The sequence below is a fragment of the Leptonychotes weddellii genome, chromosome 6 (assembly GCF_054177405.1).
Source record: "Leptonychotes weddellii isolate Sample4059 chromosome 6, ASM5417740v2, whole genome shotgun sequence".
Taxonomy (NCBI): Eukaryota; Metazoa; Chordata; class Mammalia; order Carnivora; family Phocidae; genus Leptonychotes; species Leptonychotes weddellii.
In genome coordinates this window covers 104,677,748-104,699,715 of record NC_138374.1, presented here as the reverse complement: position 1 = coordinate 104,699,715, position 21,968 = coordinate 104,677,748, and the positions used below count along the sequence as shown (strand labels likewise).

The 21,968-nt window shown below is 36.9% G+C and overlaps 1 protein-coding gene across 3 annotated transcripts in view; it reads left to right on the top strand.

The window, feature by feature from the left end:
- PPP2R5A (protein phosphatase 2 regulatory subunit B'alpha) overlaps window positions 1-21,715 on the top strand; it is a 66,747-nt gene extending 45,032 nt beyond the window's left edge. For all 3 annotated transcript variants that reach the window (XM_006743926.3, XM_081824839.1, XM_081824840.1), the window contains exons 4-13: window positions 3,506-3,598; window positions 7,549-7,679; window positions 8,765-8,824; window positions 9,722-9,830; window positions 10,467-10,520; window positions 17,316-17,366; window positions 17,850-17,969; window positions 18,050-18,177; window positions 18,861-18,962; window positions 20,520-21,715. In XM_006743926.3, coding sequence (XP_006743989.1) covers window positions 3,506-3,598; window positions 7,549-7,679; window positions 8,765-8,824; window positions 9,722-9,830; window positions 10,467-10,520; window positions 17,316-17,366; window positions 17,850-17,969; window positions 18,050-18,177; window positions 18,861-18,962; window positions 20,520-20,652 — 981 coding nt within the window. In that variant the 3' untranslated portion in view covers window positions 20,653-21,715. The remainder of the gene's footprint in view (window positions 1-3,505; window positions 3,599-7,548; window positions 7,680-8,764; window positions 8,825-9,721; window positions 9,831-10,466; window positions 10,521-17,315; window positions 17,367-17,849; window positions 17,970-18,049; window positions 18,178-18,860; window positions 18,963-20,519) is intronic.
- Window positions 21,716-21,968: the final 253 nt, after the last annotated feature.

Below are 21,968 nucleotides of genomic sequence, written 5' to 3'. Positions count from 1 at the left end.
TCAGTCTTTGGGGCTTTTGTTCTCTGGCGCCTTTCCCTGGTGGCTTTCCGTGTCTCTTCGGCGAGTCGGAGCAGAAGAGACCGTTTCCAACCCTCTGCCTCAGAGCAGAGAGATCGCAGTCTGTTGTTCAGTGAGCTCTCCAGGCCACACCGTCTCCATTTCTGTCCATGCTGCTATAAACTGCAGCATCCTGGGTTGTGTGCCCCTCTGCAGCGCTCCCAGTCCTGCCTCCAGGTCGGGGCACGTCTCTGCCCTTTGTGCTTCTAAAACTGCCAGCCGCTCCCAGTTTGTGCACCTGCGACCCCGCCGCTCCGGGTTTCCGCTCCAGGGGCTGCCCTAAAGTCCTTTCCCCGCCCCTGCGGGTCTGCGAGTCTGTGCCCCGTCTGCAGCGCGTGAGGCTGTTGCTCACTGGTGGTGTAGGATCCCCACAGCCAGGCACCCTCCCACTGCTGTTTATCCTCCTATATCTGCCTGCAGAATCACGGTTCCCTGCTTCATACCTCAAAACCAGCTGCCTGCGATATTCTGCTTGTAGAGATCCAGATCTTCTTACATCTCAGGCTGGTTTCGTGCGTGCTCAGAGTGGTCTGGTAGATATCCAGCTCAATTCCGGGGACCAGCTGAAATAGGGTCCCCTACTCCTCCGCCATCTTTCCCCCTGAATCTCGGCCATATAATTTTTTTAAGATTTTTTTTTTTAATAACAAAGGCGAGGGGAGGGACAGAGGGAGAGAGAATCTCAAGCAGACTCCCTGCTGAGTGCAGAGCCCAACACGGGGCTCAATCTCATGATCCTGAGATCATGACCTGAGCTGATATCAAGAGTCAGACGCTCAGCTAACTGCCTGAGCCACCCAGTCAGCCACTCAACTGCCTGTGCCAACTGCCTGAGCCACTCTATGCCCCTCTGCCATATAATTTTTGTATATGTACCATTTTATATGTTTCTAGTTTTGTCTTCTCTCCCTAACAAGTGAATGAGGTTTTTTGGAGTTATACAGTGCCCAGTATCTGTTCACAGTGTACATATACAAAAAGGAAAACTTCTGACACCAAATATGTCGATTTTCCACACCAAGAAATTCACCACTTCTCTGTGAACACCAACTGGGTGTCCTATAATTTATTCATTTCTGACACTAATGACCCAGAGTTACCACAGACGCACAGGTTAAGGGCTCAGTCCCATGAGACCATGCCCCACTTCACATGGCAGTCACGCGTCTTGGCCTCTTGTACTTCTGACCAACTGGCTCTAAGTCTGGGGTTCCCACAACCCACTCCTCAGGTTTGATAATTTGCCACAACTGCCCATAGAACACAGGGAAACACTTCACTTATTGTTACTTACCAGTTTATTATAAAGGATACAACTCAGGAACAGCCAAATGAAAGAGATGCATAGGTTAAGGTATGGAGAAGGGGCTCCATGTACCACCCTCCCAGCACCTTGATGTGTTCCCCAACCCAGGAGTTCTCCAAACCCCTTTGTTGAGTATTTTGATGGTGGTCCCATTAGGTGAACATGATTCATTAACACTGGCCAGTGGTGATTGAACTCAATTTCCAGCCTCTCTCCCCTCCCTGGAGGATGGGGAGTTGGGGCTGAAAGTTTCAACCCTCTCATCATCACGTTTCCTGTGATACCCAGGCTTCATCCTCCTGGAGTTACCACATTAACTTAAACTCAAGCATGTTTGAAAGGGACTTCTTATAAATAACAAAAAATGCTTCTCTTACCCCTTATCACTCAGGAAATTCCAAGGGTTTTAGGAGCTCTGTGTCAATAACCAGAGATGAAGACCAAGTATATGTTTTCTTATATCACAATGTCACAGTAGGCCAGTATTGGACATGAAAAACAGGCACTGAGTAGCCAGTGAAAATCTGTAGCAGTCCATGAGACCTTACTAACTCTTCAGAGGACTCTGATCATTTTTGTATGTTTTTGCATGTGTGCAGCCCAAAGCAAAATTATTTGTATAGCTGGTTGATAAGATTATAAGTAAAAACTGATATCAATTTCTGTTTTCGTGTTATAATGTCATACTTAACAACTAAAAGTTAGATAATAATTAGACCAGATAAGCATCACTCCTTTGGATAGTTGGGCAAAGATACCTCACACAAAAACATTTATTCAGCTCCCAAAACTGTTGTTAGGCTTAGAATATTATTGAACTTATAGTAGTAAAAATTTGTTATTCTATGGTGAGTGATAAGGCCCAGATCTGGTAATGTTTTTTTTGTGTGTGTTGTAATGTCTGTAAATTTAGTGTAGCAATCTTTTTTTTTTTTTTCTCCTTTCTATATGTGGCCTGACTACCTAAATGTTTATTGAATGACTATTTTTACTTTGGGATGTAATCTTCCTTTTTTACTTTTAGGGCACTAGATTAATGTTGTTTGATAGCTTATAAATTAAAGCACATTTGGGGCTATACTCCTGCATTTTATAGATGTTAGGTTACAATAAAAAAAAAACTTTAGTGTATTTTCCTTTCTTCTTAAAAGATAGATGTAGGTGTGATGGAGGCAAGTTAACTAAACCTTACTTTTTTTTTTTTTTTTTTTAAGATTTTATTTATTTAAGAGGAGAGAGAGAGAGCATGAGTGGTGGGGTCAGGGGGAGGGACAGAAGGAGAGGGAGAAGCAGGCTCCCTGCTGAACAGGGAGCCCCATGCAGGGCTCAGTTCCAGGACCCAGAGATCATGACCCACGCCGAAGGCAGACAACCAACTGAGCCACCCAGGTGCCCTAAACCTTACTTTTAATTCTGATTTGTGCAGCGAGTGAACATTTCCTATTACTTTTAAGATGCTTTGCACTCATATATATTTATATGGATTAGTGTATATATATTTAAATGTAATATATATTATATATCTTTTATATATATATTATATATATATATAGTTTTTTTTAAGAGAAAGAGAGGGGAGGGGGAGAGGGGAGCAGGCTCCATGCCCAGCACAGAGCCCAGTGAGGGGCTTAGTCTCATGACCCTGTGCTCATGACCTAAGCCTAAACTAAGAGTCCGATGCTTAACTGAGCCACCCAGGTGCCCCTAGATGCTTGGCGCTTTTTAAGTAGACGTCCTGCTGTGACTTCTAGTTTATTCACTGTAGTAAACAGACATTCCTTCCTGAACCCTGAACTTACATAATTATTCTTATCTGGAGGTTTCTGATCCTGTATTTAAAGAACTCTGGAGATTAAATTGAGGTGGGTTAAGAGTCCACTGGAGAAAGAACATGTTCCCAGTGAGTATGGACTGCAAAATAGTTTTTCTTAGTTAAAAAATTTATAGGTGTCCTTTTTATTTTCTAGCTCCTGTAATTTCAGGAGCTTAGGAGGCCAAATTGTTACCAACTCATCACATTTTCTAATGAGGTCGGAAATCTCCCTCCAAGGGTGGTAGGGAAGGTATGTTTGGTATGAAGGGATAAATTTGGGTAAAATTTTATAGGCATCATCTTAACTTTTATTTGACTTTCTTTCATAGTTGGTGTATGAATTCTTCTTAAGATTTTTGGAGAGCCCTGATTTCCAGCCTAGCATTGCAAAGCGATACATTGATCAGAAATTCGTACAACAGGTAAGGAATTCTTAATGTCTTAAATTTTCTTATATTTGTCTTAGCAATGATTTATTAATTTGTGATTTAAAATAGTCTTTCAAAACTTAAATGGTTTATTTCACTTTAACAGCATGTAATACTCTTACCAGACAATTAGGATAAAGGTGAAGTAGCTTTGAGAATACAAGAGTATTTTAAGCAGGAGTGAACTTCTAATGAAGTCAATTGAATTATCTTGTCCAATATTGAATTCTCATAGTTACCTTATAAAGACCAGAAAAGCAAGCCTTTCTGGACAATCTTGAGAAAATTTGGTATAACCACTCAATCTAAAGAAGGCTTCTTTTAAATTTTTAAGTCTTTGAACTTGAACTTTGACATATATTTTAAGCATTGTGTCTTTGAAATGACAGAAAAAATGGAAATGGAATCATTGTTAGGAGTTTGGGCGTTAGGCTCCTTTCCTGTTCCTAATTACCAGTGACCTTTCCTTTTTCCTTTCCCCTTCCCACCTTAGGCATTCTAGCCACCCAGTTCCTAAGCCACAGATAAATGGGATCTTTAAGAAGAAAAGGAAATAGAGTGAAACATAATGTGATACCTTCTTTTATTTATTCTTTATTATTATTTTTTTAAAGATTTATTTGTTAGAGAGCACGCACAAGTGGGGGGAGGAGCAGGAGAGAGAGAACCTCAAACAGACTTCCTGATGATCACAGAGCCTGACACAGGGCTCAATCCCAGGACCGTGAGATCATGACGAGCTAAAATCAAGAATCGGCCACTCAAATGACTGAACCACCTAGGCTCCCCCTTCTTTTATTTTATAAATTGGTTATTAGCTATTATTTTTTGGAACCTCCATACTGAAAATTAATTTCTCAGAATGTGTTCATTTTTATTTTCAAAATCTTTTCAACAATGTAAAAGCCTCTTTTTAACTATGGGGAATTGGCTGGCCCTAGACAAGATTGTGAAGTAGACCAGATCTTTCTAGGTTCACTTTTTTCTCTGGAAACTTATCAGTATGTAAGGTCTCATTAGGAACTTGATGCTCCCCTCTTCTAGAGTTGTTTGCATTTTCAAGAAAGGTAGAAGATGAGTGAGAAGGTAGTGATGAACCCAGTGCTAAGGCTGGGATTAAAATTGTTAGGAGGACCTTTTCTACCCTCTTACCATTACTGTATGTTAAAGATTCTACAAACATGAGTTCCACATATTTGGAATTGATTTTTGGTCATTTATACCTACCTCTGACCTCTATACATGAAGTATTCTGACTGGTTGCTGTGAGTATATTGATTAATGGAGAATATTGTCAAGAATATGTCCTTCAGCCATTCAAGCAGCTCCTCATAAATTATGAAGAAATATTAGGTGTGTGCTAACAGTAAAATTTACATTTCATTCACAAGTAAAAATGAGATTAGAGGGAGCTTTGGTTTGGTAATTGCAAATGAATGCATATTTATTTCCTTCTATAGCTCTTGTGTGCTACAGAAGGAATATAGTATATTAAGGAACTCTGTAATACCATATTAAATTGTGTTTAAGATAAAAAGCAGGTTGAGAGGAACAGTTGCGTTAGTGCTTCTTCAGTCTGGAGCTTCAGGTATTTCTGCTGCTGGATTATTCTGTGGGTTTGAGGAGGATCAAGAAGAAAACTGGTAGAGTGGGACCCATTTTCTACCTTCTCTAAATACCTGAATGATCTGAAAGCCAAAGCCCAGTAATTTGTTCTTAGCAGTTTAGATGACTATGCTTTCATAGATCACTTCTCTTAGTTATTCTTATTATGTTACTTTTGATAAATAAGGGAATTCTCAGCTTTTGTATTTTGAAGTTATTTGATTATGTGGTAATTTTAAGACTTAAAAGTACAGGAAAAAAAAACTTAAATATATATGTGGACATTCATTATTTCAAGAGAAAAAAACACTTGCATAATTCCAAGGTATGTTCAAGTCATAGGATTTCAGAAGAAAAAAGGAAGCTAAGAATTATTGAGTGCATACTTTTATGTGCCAGGCACCATTCTTATATGCTTATAAAGAACTAGACCATGTCTAATTCCACACAGCTAGTGGCTGGGACAGTCAGGATTGGAACTAGACTATGATATTACCTTCTTAAACTTAAAAAAAACAAAAAACAAGATTAGACTCAACCTTCCTCATTTTATCAATGATGAAAAAGCTCAGAGGTTATGAATTACCCTTAAAAGCACAGTTAGATGTAAGTATCACAGCCAGAATAAGAAACAATTTCTTGATGCTGAGGTTTATATGTGTTTTATTACATGAATTTATATTTATTTATTTATATCTATTTATATTTCTAAATAGATTATTTTATTTAGATTAATACTTTAAAATAAGTTTCTTTAAATAGACTTGAAACTTGGCTAACAGCTATTCTCTAGTTTAATAGTTTTCTCCTGAGGATCAACTTGTACTAGATTATATTTGTTCTTGAATTAAATATGTCAGCCTTTTATTAATTTGAAAGCTTATCTTCTAAGTAAACCCAACATCAGAAACTTGGATTTGAGTGTCTCAAGTGAGTAGTTTAGCCATTTTTAATTAGAATAATTTGAACTGAATTTATTAGGTATATAAACACAAATTCTTATACCCTAGGTATTTTTGGCTGGAGCCTCATTCAGGACTTTAATAACCAAGTGAACAAAGAATGCAAACTATAAACATGACATTTGTTTAGGGACATATAAATATGACTAAAGTCATCACCGCCCTCAAAAAATATTCACTCTAGTAGAAGAGATGCATATGTAAACAGTTACATATAATTCAAGACAGAATGGGAAAAGAACTTTGATGAGGTTCAGAGCTTGCCATCTTGATTGTAATTATCAATATCAAAGTACAGAACAGAATTTCTTGATGACTTCATATACGTAATTATATTCTATAGAGAAGGGAGTATTTTAAAATATTTCCTAAGAAAATCGAATGATTTTTTTTAAAGATTTTATTTTATTTGAGAGAGAGAGAGCATGAGAGAGGGGTCAGAGGGAGAAGCAGACTCCCCGCCGAGCAGGGAGCCCGATATGGGACTCGATCCTGGGACTCCAGGATCATGACCTGAGTGAAGGCAGTCACTTAACCGACTGAGCCACCCAGGTGCCCCAAAAATCAAATGTTTTATTTAAAATACAGTAATACCATTTTTTGACAGAAGAAATTCACTTTACCATTTTAAAAATGGAAATTTGAGCTTTTGACTTTAAATTTTTCACAGATCTCTTTATCCTGCCTTTGCTGAAGAGTTGTGTAGAGAGGTATAGGAAAATGATGATTTGGCCAGTTTGAACTGGTTTAAAATTTTGCAGCTGGTTGCTAAGGTGACTTTAAGTAAAAATCTGTGGTCTCTCATCGTTTATTTCATTATTTCATGAATGATTTTTGCTCTTTTAGCATGTATCTGCTGACTTGATTTTTAGTGTAAAACCACAAAACAGCTTTGGTTTGTATAAATCATTCTAGTAAACTGTAAATACTCATTTGCACATGTGTATTTTTTAAACTTCATTTATTTATAAATGACTTGCAGTTTGCAAGCTTAAGATTTTTGTATGTCGTTTTAAATTATTAGCACTAAAAATCTCTCAAATCTCAACACTCTAAAATTATGAGCCATGGTTAGTAGTCAAGAATAGGGATAGAATTTTAAAATGAGTGGCAAGGCAAAAATAAAAAAAATCCCACTTTTTTTTGAAGGGTTTATATTATTATGTTGTTTTTTGAAATGAAGTGAAAAGAAATACTCCTTAAGCTTTTCTTTAGCTTCATTATTTAGCAAGAATAAAATCAACCTAAGGCAGAATCTTTAAGAATCTTTTAAAAATGTTTTAAAGATTTCATGGTTTATCTCTAAATCAAATTAGAATAAAGTGAAGTTTTAGCTCAATTATTTTTAAAAAGTAATTTCTCAGATTTTTTTTAAAGCTCCTGGAGCTTTTTGATAGTGAAGATCCCAGAGAACGTGACTTCCTGAAGACTGTTCTGCACCGAATTTATGGGAAATTTCTTGGATTAAGAGCATTCATCAGAAAACAAATTAACAACATTTTCCTCAGGTAAACTTGTCATATATTCATATACAGCACTTTTTTTCCCCTCCATGTTTTCTTTTTATTCCACTTCCTTTAGATTAATTTTTAATATCTGAACTCTATTTAATTGATAGTATTTGAGTCATTTTTAGCATATTTTGTGGGTGTCACTTGATTGCATATAACTTTTTAGAAACTTGTAACCTACTTCTCATGTGAGTGGATAGTAGTAATGAAGACTATTTTTAATAGGTAATACCAGTGTTCATGTTTAAAATTCATTGAATTTGTGTAGTTACCTATTTCTTTGAGCTTTTTGTTTAAAAAAATATGTATAAATACTATTTAAATCATTTGCTCTTGAAAGTACTTTCGTTTTTCTGACAAAGCTAATTAAATTTATATGGAGCCTATATTTTGACTATTTTATAAATGATAATCTGTCAAGTAGTTGCTTCTAATTAGGAGATTTAGCTTTAATATACCCATATTTCAGGTTTGGCTTGTTTGTTTTAATTGGAAATCTGGCAGAATTAGGCTAGCATTCCCACGTTGTAACAATTAGAAATCAAATCAGTAACAGCTGTCTCCTCTAGAGAGCGCATCTTTCTGCAGGTCTCTGTCCTCCTTTCCTAAGTCCACTTTACTCATTTAACACCTTCCCTGTCCTGTAGTCATCTGAGTTTATGACTTCCTGCTTTAACAGCAAACCTAATCTTGGAAAGCTAGGCAGTCTGTGTAGTTTAGGTTTAGCGAAGCTATGAATAAAAGTGGCTTTATTACATATGGGTCTTTTTCTCATGGATTTTCCTATGGGTGGAGGTTTCCTATTTTGAAAAGTATTTCCTTGAGAAAACCCATCTTTCTTTTAAATTTTTAAGTAAAATAAAATATTCCAGGTGAAGTAATATTCCATTATCTTTGTGGCTAGTTTTACCAAAAGAAGTAACTAATTTGGGACAAAATAGTTTACAAAGAATTCCTGAAGCATGCTTGTACGTTTCTTATAGTTGCGCTTAGGATTGATTTCTTTACCTTCCTGCCTCTTCTCTCAGTTTAGTTTTCTAATGTTTGAGTTTTCATTATATCTATCTTTATTTTAAATTCAGGTTTATATATGAAACAGAACATTTCAATGGTGTTGCTGAACTCCTTGAAATATTAGGAAGGTAAGTCAGTTTTTTTGTTTTTAAAGAGTTAAATAACTTTGAATGTTTTATGTATTAGAATCTTAGCTGGGGTTGGAAAAATTATTTCGTATTTTAGAGTTTAAATATAGAGCACAAGACATAGTTTCTCAACTGAATTCTTTTTATAGCTTTTAAGCGGTCAGCATATTAAAGTACTTGCCATGCAAGACATCTGTTTTAGAATAGGCTGCCTGCTTTTGAAGCTGTGGCATGTTTTATGCCTGATCTTACCAGACTGCCTCAGAAATTTCTAGGATTTGATTGGGAAGAAATGAAGTAAACTATTGTGAATCTTTGATAAACTTATAAGAATTCTTGTTGAGATATTGATAGGCCAGTCCTAATCCATGTGTTCTTTTTAGAAGAATCTGTAGCCTTTTAGTTTACATGAACATTTTGCCTTCCTTATTCATCACACAGCAGTATTAACTTGAGATTAGGCCCCCTCTATTTATAGTTAGAGAATGATTATGGAGAAAATTCTTAATTTCAAATCTTTCAGCAAAGTAGGAGAAACTTCAAAATTTACGTCAGAAAATACTTTTTTGCTTCAGAAACTATTGAAAGTTCTAACAGCATTGTGATATTGACTCCCCTGTGGCTTTAGGTAGGAGAATAAAGGCAATAATGCATAAATAAAGTGATAGGCTTTATAGAAAATGAAGGTAGAAATTACTTAGTGGGACTTGCATTGGCAGTCCCAGTTTTCTTTTGGGATCATTGAATGACTTAGAGGAACCAGGCTTGTTTGAAGATGGGTAAGTCATTCAACACAGGATTGAAGCAGAACACTGTTCCTTATGTGATCATGGATATAATTTTTGGAAATAAAGTAGTAACTACTTAACCCTTCCCCCTGCCTTTTTTTCCCTCCAGTATTATCAATGGCTTTGCATTGCCACTGAAAGCAGAACATAAACAATTTCTAATGAAGGTTCTTATTCCTATGCATACTGCAAAAGGATTAGCTTTGTTTCATGCTCAGGTAAGTTTCAGACAAATTTCAAATTAAATGAATATTGTTTCAAAGGCTGATATAAAGGCAGAGAAATTGAGAAATATTAAGGCAGCAATTTTAGGTATAAATAAGCAATTTGCTTTGTAAATTGCTCAAGGCAAATTTTCATTATAATTTAGAAGTATTATGATATTTAGCTTTATTAAATAAGCTCAGTGCACTTTAAGTGTAAATATAGGAGAGATGACATCAAGTTTTCTGGTCCAGGCCGACTTTGAATGAGTCCCACATATCTGCAGAATGTTCCATCTAGCATAGATAGCGTAGTTGGACAGTGATTTTAGTCTCCATGAGCATTTAGAGAATAATACCCTGTCAGTACAGGTATATGTGCAGAAACATGCTGAAAAACTACAATGTTAGCTTTAGTCCTGTTTCACTTCACTTTACATTCAGAAGGTAACTCCTGAAAAAAGAACATCTTTTTTGACAGAGAAGTTACTTTCAAGGTTAAAAGTTACACAGTAGTGAGTATATTCGTGTTTATGTATTGAGAGTAAAATTTATTAAAATGAGGTAGTCCTTTTTGTTAACTAAATATAAAAATCCTGTATCACTGTTATTTCATTCATTAATATTTATAAACTGTCCCTTACATTTTAGCTAGCCTACTGTGTCGTACAGTTCCTGGAGAAGGATACTACACTAACAGAACCAGTAAGTGTTCTATTTCTTTTTATGTCTCTAATGTGCATTGTAGCATTTTGTTGTACCTTTCTTTATACCATTGTAAAGTTGTCAAACAGCAGTAGTAATATACTTTAAAGTCCTTTAGAAGGAATGTTAAGTTAATCTGCATTGAAAGAACAGTGTTGGGAGGGGGAGTTCTCACAAGTTAGAAGTTGTATCTTGAATAACTTAAATATCGATTAATATTAAAATATCATAGTTGAGATGTGTGATGACAGGATCCAATGACTGCAGTGAAATTTTATATGCATATTATCTTCACTGGTAATCTTTTTATTCTTCACTCACCTTTTTTTTTTTTTTTAAGATATATTTATTTTTAGAGAAAGTGTGCACATGAGCTGGGGGAGGGGCAGAGAGAGAGGGAGAGAATCTTAAGCAGACTCCCCACTGAGCATGGAGCCCTATTCGGGGCTCCATCCCATAACATGAGCTGAAAACAAGAGTTGGATGCCCAACCGACTGAGCCACCCCGGCTACCCTTCATTCACCTTTTAAAATTAAAACATACTGTGAGAGTCCTTGGAGTTTTGTTTTTAGAAATAGGATTTTCCCTCTTATTAATGATAAACCACATGATAGGGATTGGAAACATTTCCTTGCCTTTGGTGATCCAGATGTAATCTTGGAATAAAGGTTGTTTATGAATCAACATAGCAGTTGAACTGAACCTCAAGAACTCTTAAGTTTGAGTTCAGTCTTTGAATTCTGCTATTTGCCTACAATGAGAAGATTCAGGAGAGAATAAAAATATTATGAAAATTGAAGATCCAAGAAAAGAAAAGGTAGGGAGAAAATAGAAAAGTATGAAAGCAAACAAAAAACCTTTTAACATTGGTGAAGTAAGTATTTTGAGAGAATGTTTTCAAGGCATCCTAAATCTAAATATTTAAACTTAAGAGTTCTTGAAGAATAGCAAAAGATTTGAAGGATTTAAATAAGATTTTCTTTATTATGAAGTTACTTAGGCTATCCTTAGGCATGCTTGAAGATTATGAACTTTGTGCTCTTCCTCTAACTTGAACTTCCTGTAAAGGAACAAGAGATATTTTTCCACTCCCTAATACTTGGAGTTTTTGAACTTTTAGACTTGCAGATCTTTCTGGAAACAGCTAAAAAAAAGCAGTTTTTAAAGATAAAACAGGAGAATTAGAACCCTAGTATTCACATGAAACCACATAACCTCTAAAGTGAATTAAAACTTAATATAAATCCATGGTACCTCTCCTCAGAATTAAGACAAAACCCATAACATAATAAGTCATGGTTCATAATTGAATTATAGACAGATGTAATTTAAATATAAATTAATATGGGGTGGATAGGGGAGAAGATAGGTGATTTCTTTTTAAAGAGTAGATTGGAGAGGGGGATCATGGCTAGATGTCTGTCTTATGTGAGCTGAGTTAATGGAAATAGAAACAGGATGAGGAGGTAGGAAGGTAAATGTCCAAGTTGACAAAGGAAAATATTTTTCAATTCATAAAGATTTGTAGATACATAGATCTTGCAGTTTCTACCATAGGCCATTCAACACCCAAATTATGGCCATGATACTTGGGTTTGAGCCTTCATACTCATTCTCTAGAAACCTGGTATTCATATCAAAGCTTCCTACAAATTATAAATAAGTCAGAGCTTTGGCTAGTTTATTACATTATTTGTGTACCTATATCTTCAATTAAAATTATTTTTCTAAAATGGAAATGACTTTATTGTTACTTCCGTTTATGAAAATAACGTGTATTAATTTGGTTCACACAATACAAAATCATAAAGCACAAGTTGGAGGAAATTCCTTAAAATCTTGTTCCCTAAAAGATAACCATCTTTGGTGAACATATTCCTAGAAATTTTTTCTAGGTTAAACAGTGGGACAGTGCTGACCAGGTTTTTTCACTTCTCAGTATAATGTGGCTGTCTTTCCACATTAATCTGTTTCATTGTTTTCACTGGTAACATCAGATTCCATAACACATTTAATCTTCAGTTAATGGGCACATGAGTAGTTGAAACATGTTGCTGGTTGAGGGGATGTTTAGGGTGTTGGAATTTTTCTGTGTCCTGTCTGTGGTGCTGGTAACAAAATCAAAACCTATGTGTGTATAAAAGCCCTCAGGACAGCACACCAAAAAAAAATTTTTTTTTACTGTATATGACTTTTTTTAAGTAATTTTAAAAAATTTTTAGGTAATCTCTACACCCAGTGTAGGGCTCAAACTCATGACCCCGAGATTAAGAGTTGCATCTCTTATCAACTGAGCCAGCCAGGTGTCCCATGTATATAAATGTTTAAAAATCATTAAAATTAAAACCATGTGGCTAGGTCAAAGAGTACATGGAAATTTTAACATTTTCCAAGTTGCCCTCCAAAATGTTTCAGCAATTTAATATTTCAGTCCAGAGTCTGAAGATGCCTTTTCCCTCACCCTCGCCATTGCTGAAAATTAAGCTTTAATTTGCTAGTCAAATAGGTATGAAATACTATTTTTTAAATTTTTTTAAAAGATTTTATTTATTCGATAGCGAGAGAGCACAAGCAGGGGGAGCAGCAGGGAGAGGGAGAAGCAGGCTCCCTGCTGAGCAGGGAGCCCCATGCGGGGCTCGATTGCTGGATTCTGGGATCATGACCTGAGCTGAAGGCAGACGCTTAACCAGATGAGCCACCCATGTGCCCCTGAAATACTATTTTTTAAAGATTTTATATTTATTGGAGAGAGAGAGCATGAGTGGAGGAAGAGGCAGAGGGAGAGAGAGGGGGAAAAGGAGACTCCCCACTGAGCAGGAAGCCTCACTTGGAGCTGGATCCCAGGATCCTGAGATCATGTCCTGAGTCAAAGTCAGACATTTGACTGAGCCACCCAGGCACCTGGTATGAAATATCATTTTAATATGCTTTTTTTATTATTACTACGAGGATTAAGCCATCCTTTTATATAGTTATTGGTCATTTACATTTTTGGGTCGTTTGCCTGCTTTTAATCATTTTCCTGTTAATAGTTTGCAAATAGTTTTTATCCATTTGGAGTTTCTAAGTTTGAATATAGTTTTTAATCTTTACCTAAAGAACTAAAAAAAATAATAGGGCACCTGGGTGGCTCAGTTAGTTAAGCGACTGCCTTCGGCTCAGGTCATGATCCTGGAGTCCCTGGATCGAGTCCCGCATCGGGCTCCCTGCTCGGCGAGGAGCCTGCTTCTTCCTCTAACCCCCCCCCCTCTCGTGTACTCTCTCTCTCTCTCTCATTCTCGCTCTCTCAAATAAATAAATCTTTAAATAATAATAATAATAAATTATGTAGTGGAATCTATTCATCATCATGGTTTTTTGGCCTTGATGTCATGCTAAGAAAAATCTTTTGAGAGTGTGGGGGGTGCGGGAGTGGGGGGAGGTGGAGGGACAGAGGGAGAGAATCTTAATAAGCAGGCTCCACACCCATCACAGAGCCCTATGTGGTGCTTGATCTCAAACCCTGAGATCATGACCTGATCCAAAATAAGAATCTGATGCTTAACCAACTAAGCCACCCTGGCACCCCAATATTCTCCAGTATCCTAGTTATTTTATGGATTTAGTTTTTACCTGTAAAAACTTTATTCCATCAGTAAGTTTCCTAGGGCTGCCATGGTGAATTACCACAAACTTGGTGGCTTAAAATAACAGAAATTTATTCTCTCAGAGTTCTGAAGGTCAGAAGTCCAAAAGTGCAGCAGGGCTGCACTCCCTACAGATCCTCTAGGGGAGATGCCATTCCTTGCGTCTTCCAGTTTCTGGTGTCTCCAGGTGTTCCTCAGCTTGTGGCATGGCTGCAATCTCGTACTGCTGCTGCTTCTGTCTGTCCTGTGTGTGTCTTTTATAAGGACATGTCACTGGATTTAGGGCCTAACCGGATAATCCAGGATGATCTCATCTTGAGATCCTTAACTAATTATATTTGCAAAGGCTCATTTTCCAAATAAGTCACATTCATAGATTCTAGAGATGAGGACATAGACATACCTTTTGGGGGGCCATCATTTAACTCATTACACCATTTGAAATTGAAATTTGTATGTGACGAGGGTAAAAAACGTATTAGTTTCTATTGCTGTCTGACAAATTATCACAAAACTTAGTGGCTTAAAACAAAAACATTTATTATTTCATTGTTTCTGTGAAGCACGAATCCAGGCATTACGTAGCTGGGTCCTCTGCTTTAAGGTCTCTTCCAAGGCTGCAGTCAAGGTGTTGGCCCAGGTTGGGGTCTCATAGAAAGGATTAAATGAGGAAGGATCTGCTTCTGAGTCCATGTGGGTATTGGCAGAATTCAGTTCCTCAAGTGATGCTGGACTGAGGGCCTCAAATTCATAGCTGGCTCTTGGTTAGAGGCCACCCTCAGTTCCTTGTCATGTGGGCCTCTCCAGCATATCAGCTTGCTTTATCAAAGTTTGCAAGACAAGCAGGCTCTAGAGTCTGCTAGTAAGCTGTAAGTCACAATCTCTTGTAACTTATGGGAGTGATATTCTGTCCCTTTGGCCGCATTCTGTTGGTTAGAAGCAAGTTACTAGGCCAGCCCAACTTGTGGGGATTGGATTACACAAGTCTGTGAATTCAGGAAGGTAAGGACCATGGAAGATCATTTTAGGAGTCTGGCTATCAACAGAGCCACAATTCTTTCTTTCTAAATGGTGAGACAACAGTCCAAGTACCACCACTTTAATTGGCTAATTCATCTATTTCCCATGGAACTGAAATGCTTCCATTGTCATACGAAACCCCATTTACACATGAGTGTAGATACTCCTCTATTTCATACCTCCTGTGTTTTCTTTAAGCTTTCTACCCAACGTGGGGCTGAACTCATGACCCCAAGATCAAGAGTCACATGCTCTTACTGAGCCAGCGAAGCATCCCTATTTCATATCTTTTTGTCAGTTTCTGTGCTGTCATCTTGTTTTAGTTGCTGTTATCAGTAATGGGGGTTCCACTCCATTAATTCTCCCCCTACCCCCACAAAAAAATTCTTGGTTATTTGCTTACATTTATGGATTTTAGAATAAATGTTTTTAGTTTCAGAAAGTTATTTAGTTGGTATTTGATTGAAATTACATTAAATGTAGGAAAAATGTATGATACTGAATCTTGTATTTGAAGTGTTTCATGATCAGTAAACATTTCTTGCAAATTTTATTTATGTACATTAGTTTTTGTTATGAAACACATCTTTTATTATTACTGACACTTTGTTTTATAAAGGTATTGATTTTTATATATTTATCTGGCCACATACTGAACTTTCCTACTCAGTTTAGTAATTTTTCAGTTTTTTTTTTTTAATTAGGGGCTATATAATCATTATATACTTTTACATACTTAAATAAGTATAATTCTGGTATTCCTGTCCGAGATTATTCATCAGATCCTTTTTAACTTACTGGATTGTCTCCAGAACAATGTTCTTCCCAATTTTAATTTGAATGAGGGTTTATTACTAAACCAGGCTATAAAATATAACTGGACTACAACTATAAAATAACCTAAAAGGCTATCAAAGATATATTTCTGGGGCGCCTGGGTGACTGTTGGTTAAGCATCTACCTTCAGCTCAGGTCATGATCCCAAGGTCCTGGGATCGAGCCCTGCGTTGGGCTCCCTTCTGAGCAGGGAGCCTGCTTCTCCCTCTCCCTGACACTCCGCCTGCTTGTGCGCACTCTGTCACATAAAATCTTTTTTAAAAAAAAATTAAGAGTTCCAATTTCTTAACAAAAATGTATTTCCACAAAAGTACCAGGCCCTGATGGTTTGCAGCGTATTTTGAAGAAACCATTATGTAAGATGATTGCTGATGGTTTCTGAGAAATTCTCTTCATTCTAGCTTACTAATTTTTATCAGAATATATAATCAGTCAAACATATCAAATAACTGTTCAGAATCTTTTGAGATGATCATATAGTTTTCCCTTTTAACTTAAAAACTAATGACTTGAACTCGAATTTCTGGAATAAGGCATAAGGGGGCAAGTAGTAGTGTTCTGTTAATACACTGTTAACATTCAGTTTAATACAAACTTTTGCAACTGTGTTCACTTAAATTCATGATCACTTCCTTGTATTTTGGTTATCAAGATGGTGCTAGCTATGAAATAAAGCGGGAAGCTTTCTCATGCTTCAAATGGTTTTAAGTAACAGGAATTCTTCGTTCCTTAGTTTCTCCCTAAAATAACTTCCCTCCCTCACCCCCCCAGTCATTATATTTTCCTTTATTTTCTTAAGTAGCACTGACTATTAAAATTACTTCTATGTTGGGTGCCTGGGTGGCTCAGTTGGTTAAGCGACTGCCTTCGGCTTGGGTCATGATCCTGGAGTCCCGGGATCGAGTCCTGCATCGAGCTCCCTGCTCGACAGGCAGTCTGCTTCTCCCTCAGACCCTCCCCCCTCTCATGTGCTCTCTTTCTCATTCTCTCTCTCTCAAATAAATAAAATCTTTAATAAAATATAAATAAAATAAAATTACTTCTATGTTTAATGGAAAATCAGGGATCTCATCTGTCTTGTTCATCACTGTGTTCCTAGCTTCTAGAATAGTATCTGGTACAAAGGTACTAAATATTTGTTGGATTATTATAAAAGTATAAAGCTGAGCAGAAAATCTGGGGATACACTTGAATATTAAATAATACTGATCTACCTCAGAATGAATATTGATATAATCACAATTACTAAAAATTTCCTGGGGTTAACAAACTTCATTGCTTAATTTGTGCTAAACTTTTCCTTTTTTGCAGGTGATCAGAGGGTTGCTGAAATTTTGGCCAAAAACATGCAGTCAGAAAGAGGTAGGTTTTGTTCAAAAAAAACAGTACAACTTTATTAAAATTTCTTAATCTTAGGGCTTTATTATAAACCATGCTTCTTGGGGCTCCTGGGTGGCTCAGTTGGTTAAGCACCTGCCTTGGGCCCAGGTCATGATCCCAGGGTTCTGGGATCGAGCCCCGCAACGGGCTGCCTGTTCAGCAAGGAGCCTGCTTCTCTCCCTCTGCTGCTCCCTCAAACCCCTTCTGTCAAATAAAATCCTTAAAAAAAAAAAAATTCTTCTTTGGGCTGGCTGTATTGTCACTGCTGCTGAACAAGAAGTGGTCTTTTGGGGATTGAGAGAGACTTGGTGGGATAGCTGAACATTATAGTAAAATGTATATACAATCAAGACCTTAATTTTGCCCACTGTGTAATTTGTCAGTTAACCTTCTCATTTATAGTTTTCTATGTTAACACCGTGTAATTTATGTTATGTCTCTTAAAAGAAAATTTTTTTAACCTAGGTGATGTTTTTAGGAGAAATTGAAGAAATCTTAGATGTCATTGAACCCACACAGTTCAAAAAAATTGAAGAGCCCCTTTTTAAGCAGATATCCAAGTGTGTATCCAGTTCTCATTTTCAGGTAAGATATTTCCAGTAAAGCCATTTTTATACTATTTCTTTTTTCTCTTCTAGTTTTGACATTTCTAAATGTCTTCTTAGGTTGCAGAAAGGGCATTGTACTTCTGGAATAATGAATATATTCTTAGTTTGATTGAGGAGAACATTGATAAAATTCTGCCAATTATGTTTGGCAGTTTGTACAAAATCTCCAAAGAACACTGGAATCCGTAAGTGTCTTTTATGTTGATTGTGTTATTCTTGTGCTTGTGCTTTTTGTCCTTCGATCTAACTCATACATGAAACCTATAGAGATTTGGAGCTTATTCCAAGGTTAACATCACAGTTGTATTCTTTTGTGTACTTGGTACAGTTTTATAAAGCTCTTAGTTTCAATTTAAAATTACAAATCTTCCTGAAGGGAGGACTATCTAGTGTGACATTCTGCACAACTGTGTGGTCAAACCCATTGGGGAGACCAACCCAACATCTGCAGAGGATGCACAAACCTCTACGGGTTAGCACTCTCCCAGGGAGAACCTGAAGTGCTTAAGGTCACGTTAGCAATGTTCAGATTGTGCATGTATTCTAACCTCAGTAACATCCTTATCCTACTTTCTATTTTTCTTACAAGTTATGGTAGGTAGCTCTTTCTCATCTTTTAATACTGTTAGCTTGAAACAGTAGACTGTGGAGCAGACATGAAGGTAACTAACGTTTTAAGAATTTAAGCATGATAGAAGACAGATGTGAATTTTGAATCATCTCTGTCACCACTGTCTATGTGACCTTGAGCAAACTATTAAACCTCTTGCACTTTATCATCTCTAAAGTGGATTAAGTGAATCAGCCACCACTTAGGGATGATAATGTTACATTTCCTGTGACCCAACACTGCTTATTTTCATTTTAGGACCATTGTGGCACTGGTATACAATGTGCTGAAAACCCTAATGGAAATGAATGGCAAGCTCTTCGATGACCTTACTAGCTCATACAAAGCTGAAAGACAAAGGTATGTGGTATTTTTAATTACCAAGTTATTGATATATTTTAGGTTAGTTGAATGTGATTCAGTCCAATAAGGTATCTTGCCTAAGTTAAAATTATGTTTAAGTCAGTTACATTAGAGACTTTCAAGTTGTAATGCTCAAACTCATTTCCAAATAGAAAACTTCCCCTACTGGTTGGCTAGATGACAGTTCTAATGTGGATTATAAATCCTGTTTATCTCATTCTGAGCCTCAGACTTCATTGGTCTCGTAGCATCTGCATCATGAAATACAATTTATGCCAAATTTATACAATTTGATCTATGTATTTATGAAAATCGTTTGTCCAGATGGGCTTCCATAGTGAGCTTTACTCTTCAGCTGCTCTTTGCACAACAGTTTGGTAGTTTTAAGTTGCCCATTTTAACAAAGTGGTAGCTTAAAGTTCAGCATAGTTCTTTTTTGGTCAGAGGGAGCTCACATAATGGGTATGCCTCTGGCTCAGTACTATTAATATTTTGTTCCTTGCGACAGTAAATATTTTAGAGATGGTAGCATATAGCAACATTTACAAAACTGCCTAAGTGATCACCTCTTTTGGAGAACTTCATATATAAAATAATCTTCTAAAAATCACTTTCTTCTCATTTATTTCAAACATCAGGCAGGCAGTAACCATTCTACTTGAGCCAACCCATCTTTTGAGGGTAATAACTACCATTTACTTCTAAAAAGTTTATCACCTATTGTTTGGAAAAGCTGATCTCTTTTGACTATAAATTCCTAATCAGGATTTTCTTGTGGCAAATAGAACAAAGATAGTAGCTCTTCTTCAGGGCCATCCTAGCCCATGAATAACTCTTTAAAAAAAAAAAAATAGCACCTTTCAGGCAGGAAAAGAAATTAGGTACATAGTTTAAACCTTAGGAAGCAAGAAAGGTAATTAGGATCACATGAAACTTGTATATTTCACATGACTAAGAATAATCATCATATCTGCAAAAACATCTGAAGGACGTTCATACAGTCCTTCAGAACAGTTTCGTCCAAGTTATTCAGAAGCGTTTTCCTTAGAATTGAAATTAAATGGTTGAAACAAAAAATATTTTGAATTTTTTTTTCCTTTTCAAACTTCAGTTTTCATTTGACATCAAAGATACAAACTAGTTAGTGGCTAGAAAGATGATTCCACCCGGAAGTGGCTCCAGGCTGACCTCATAGCCACCCTTCAGTCTCCATAAGAGGATGACCATCACAGCTCTCCTGGCTGTAAGAGGGTTAGGTGAGAGAGTGAATGTAATAAAGCACAAATGACAATAGCGGTCGTGGATGTGGGAATATGTAGGGGAAAGCAAGGAGTATCTCTGAGTTGGTACGGGAGATGCACAGGGGCAGTAATCACTCAGGAGAGTGACACAGAATAATTAGGTGCTCCAGGTAATTGGCCTCAAATGCTTTAGTAAAGGGATTGAAGTGAAATGTGGGTGAACAGTATGTTCCCCAGCACACTGCCAAATAGCAAGTTTCTTCAGGCTCTAAATTAGAGGTTTCTGACTACAAAAATTTCGGTTTATCTACAGAGAGAAAAAGAAGGAATTGGAACGTGAAGAATTGTGGAAAAAATTAGAGGAGCTAAAGCTAAAGAAAGCTCTGGAAAAGCAGAACAGTGCTTACAACATGCACAGTATTCTCAGCAATACAAGTGATGAATAAAAAAAGCCCACCACCTCTGTTGGATAGGCAGTTTTGTACACTTTTTTGAAATATGTAAAAATTACGAAACAAACCTCTCAGTATAATTAAAAGGCCAACTTTTTTTCTGGCAACTGTAAATGAAAAATATGGACTAAACATAGCCGTGTGCTGTATCATGGACACAGTATATTGTAACCTTTGTCTAATCATGGATTTATTGTGTCACTTCTAAAGTTTCACAGAAATGAATGAACTTTATCCTCTATGATATGAGATAATTATGGGAGTGGTAAGAATTATGACTTGAATTTTTTTTTTGATTGTGTTGCACATAGATATAGTAGTCTGCTCTGTATATTTTTCCCTTTTATAATGTGCTTTTCACATTGCTGCAGACCTTAGTTACATCCTGGGAAAAAGAACATTTCCTAAAATAAAACTAAGGTGTAATCCTTACTCTTCCCTTTGTTGCTCCCAGAAATATGATGGGGGGAGTTACCTGCCCTAAGCCTTCCTTCATTAGAGGTATTTACTGCACTCTGGAATTTGAGCAGAAACTTAAATCTCCAGACTTTTTAAAGCACAAAATATAAATAAAAGCTGGGAAAGTAAACCAAATTCTTCATATTGCTCCTCATGAATATCCCCCTCTCATCTGCAACTCCCCAGAGCGATGAGCCCAGATTCATAGAGGCAGCGCAGGTGAACACTGAGCCCGCCTCTAAGTTCATTCCTCCTCTTCCTCCCAAAGGCTGAAGGCAGGACCTTTCCAGTCCTCACAACCTGCCCTTCCTCCAGTCCCTCCGGACCCAGGGAAGGAGGCTTTGAGTCCCACAGTGTGGTGACGCAGAACGCTCACTGTCACTGCCTGGCTTTATTTAAAGGAAATGCAGTAGGCTTCCCCTGTAGAGTTCTTGACTGTAGAGAGGTCTTGTATGTTTTCACTTCGTTAAGTATTTCTCACATCTTTTGTTATGAGTACCATTCCAATCTCTTGCAGTTGCGTGGAAAACTGTTTTGTAATGAAAGATCTTCATTGGGGGATTGAGCAGCATTTAATAAAGTCTATGTTTGTATTTGGCCTATGTTGTGTTTGCTTTTTCCAGCTCTAAGCTGAGGCGTCCAGACGCAGCCTGCTCTCCCTTATATTCATAAAGCCATACATGACCGCTGCAGCCACTTACCAGAGTACATCTGTTTTACAGAATACCTGTATAAAATTCCAAGTTTCAGGATATTTCATGTCTGTGTTCAGAGAATAGGTTCAAATTATCTTAAATGTCAGTTGGAATTAAAAATCTCAAAATCTATAATAAACACTTCCCTGGGTGAGG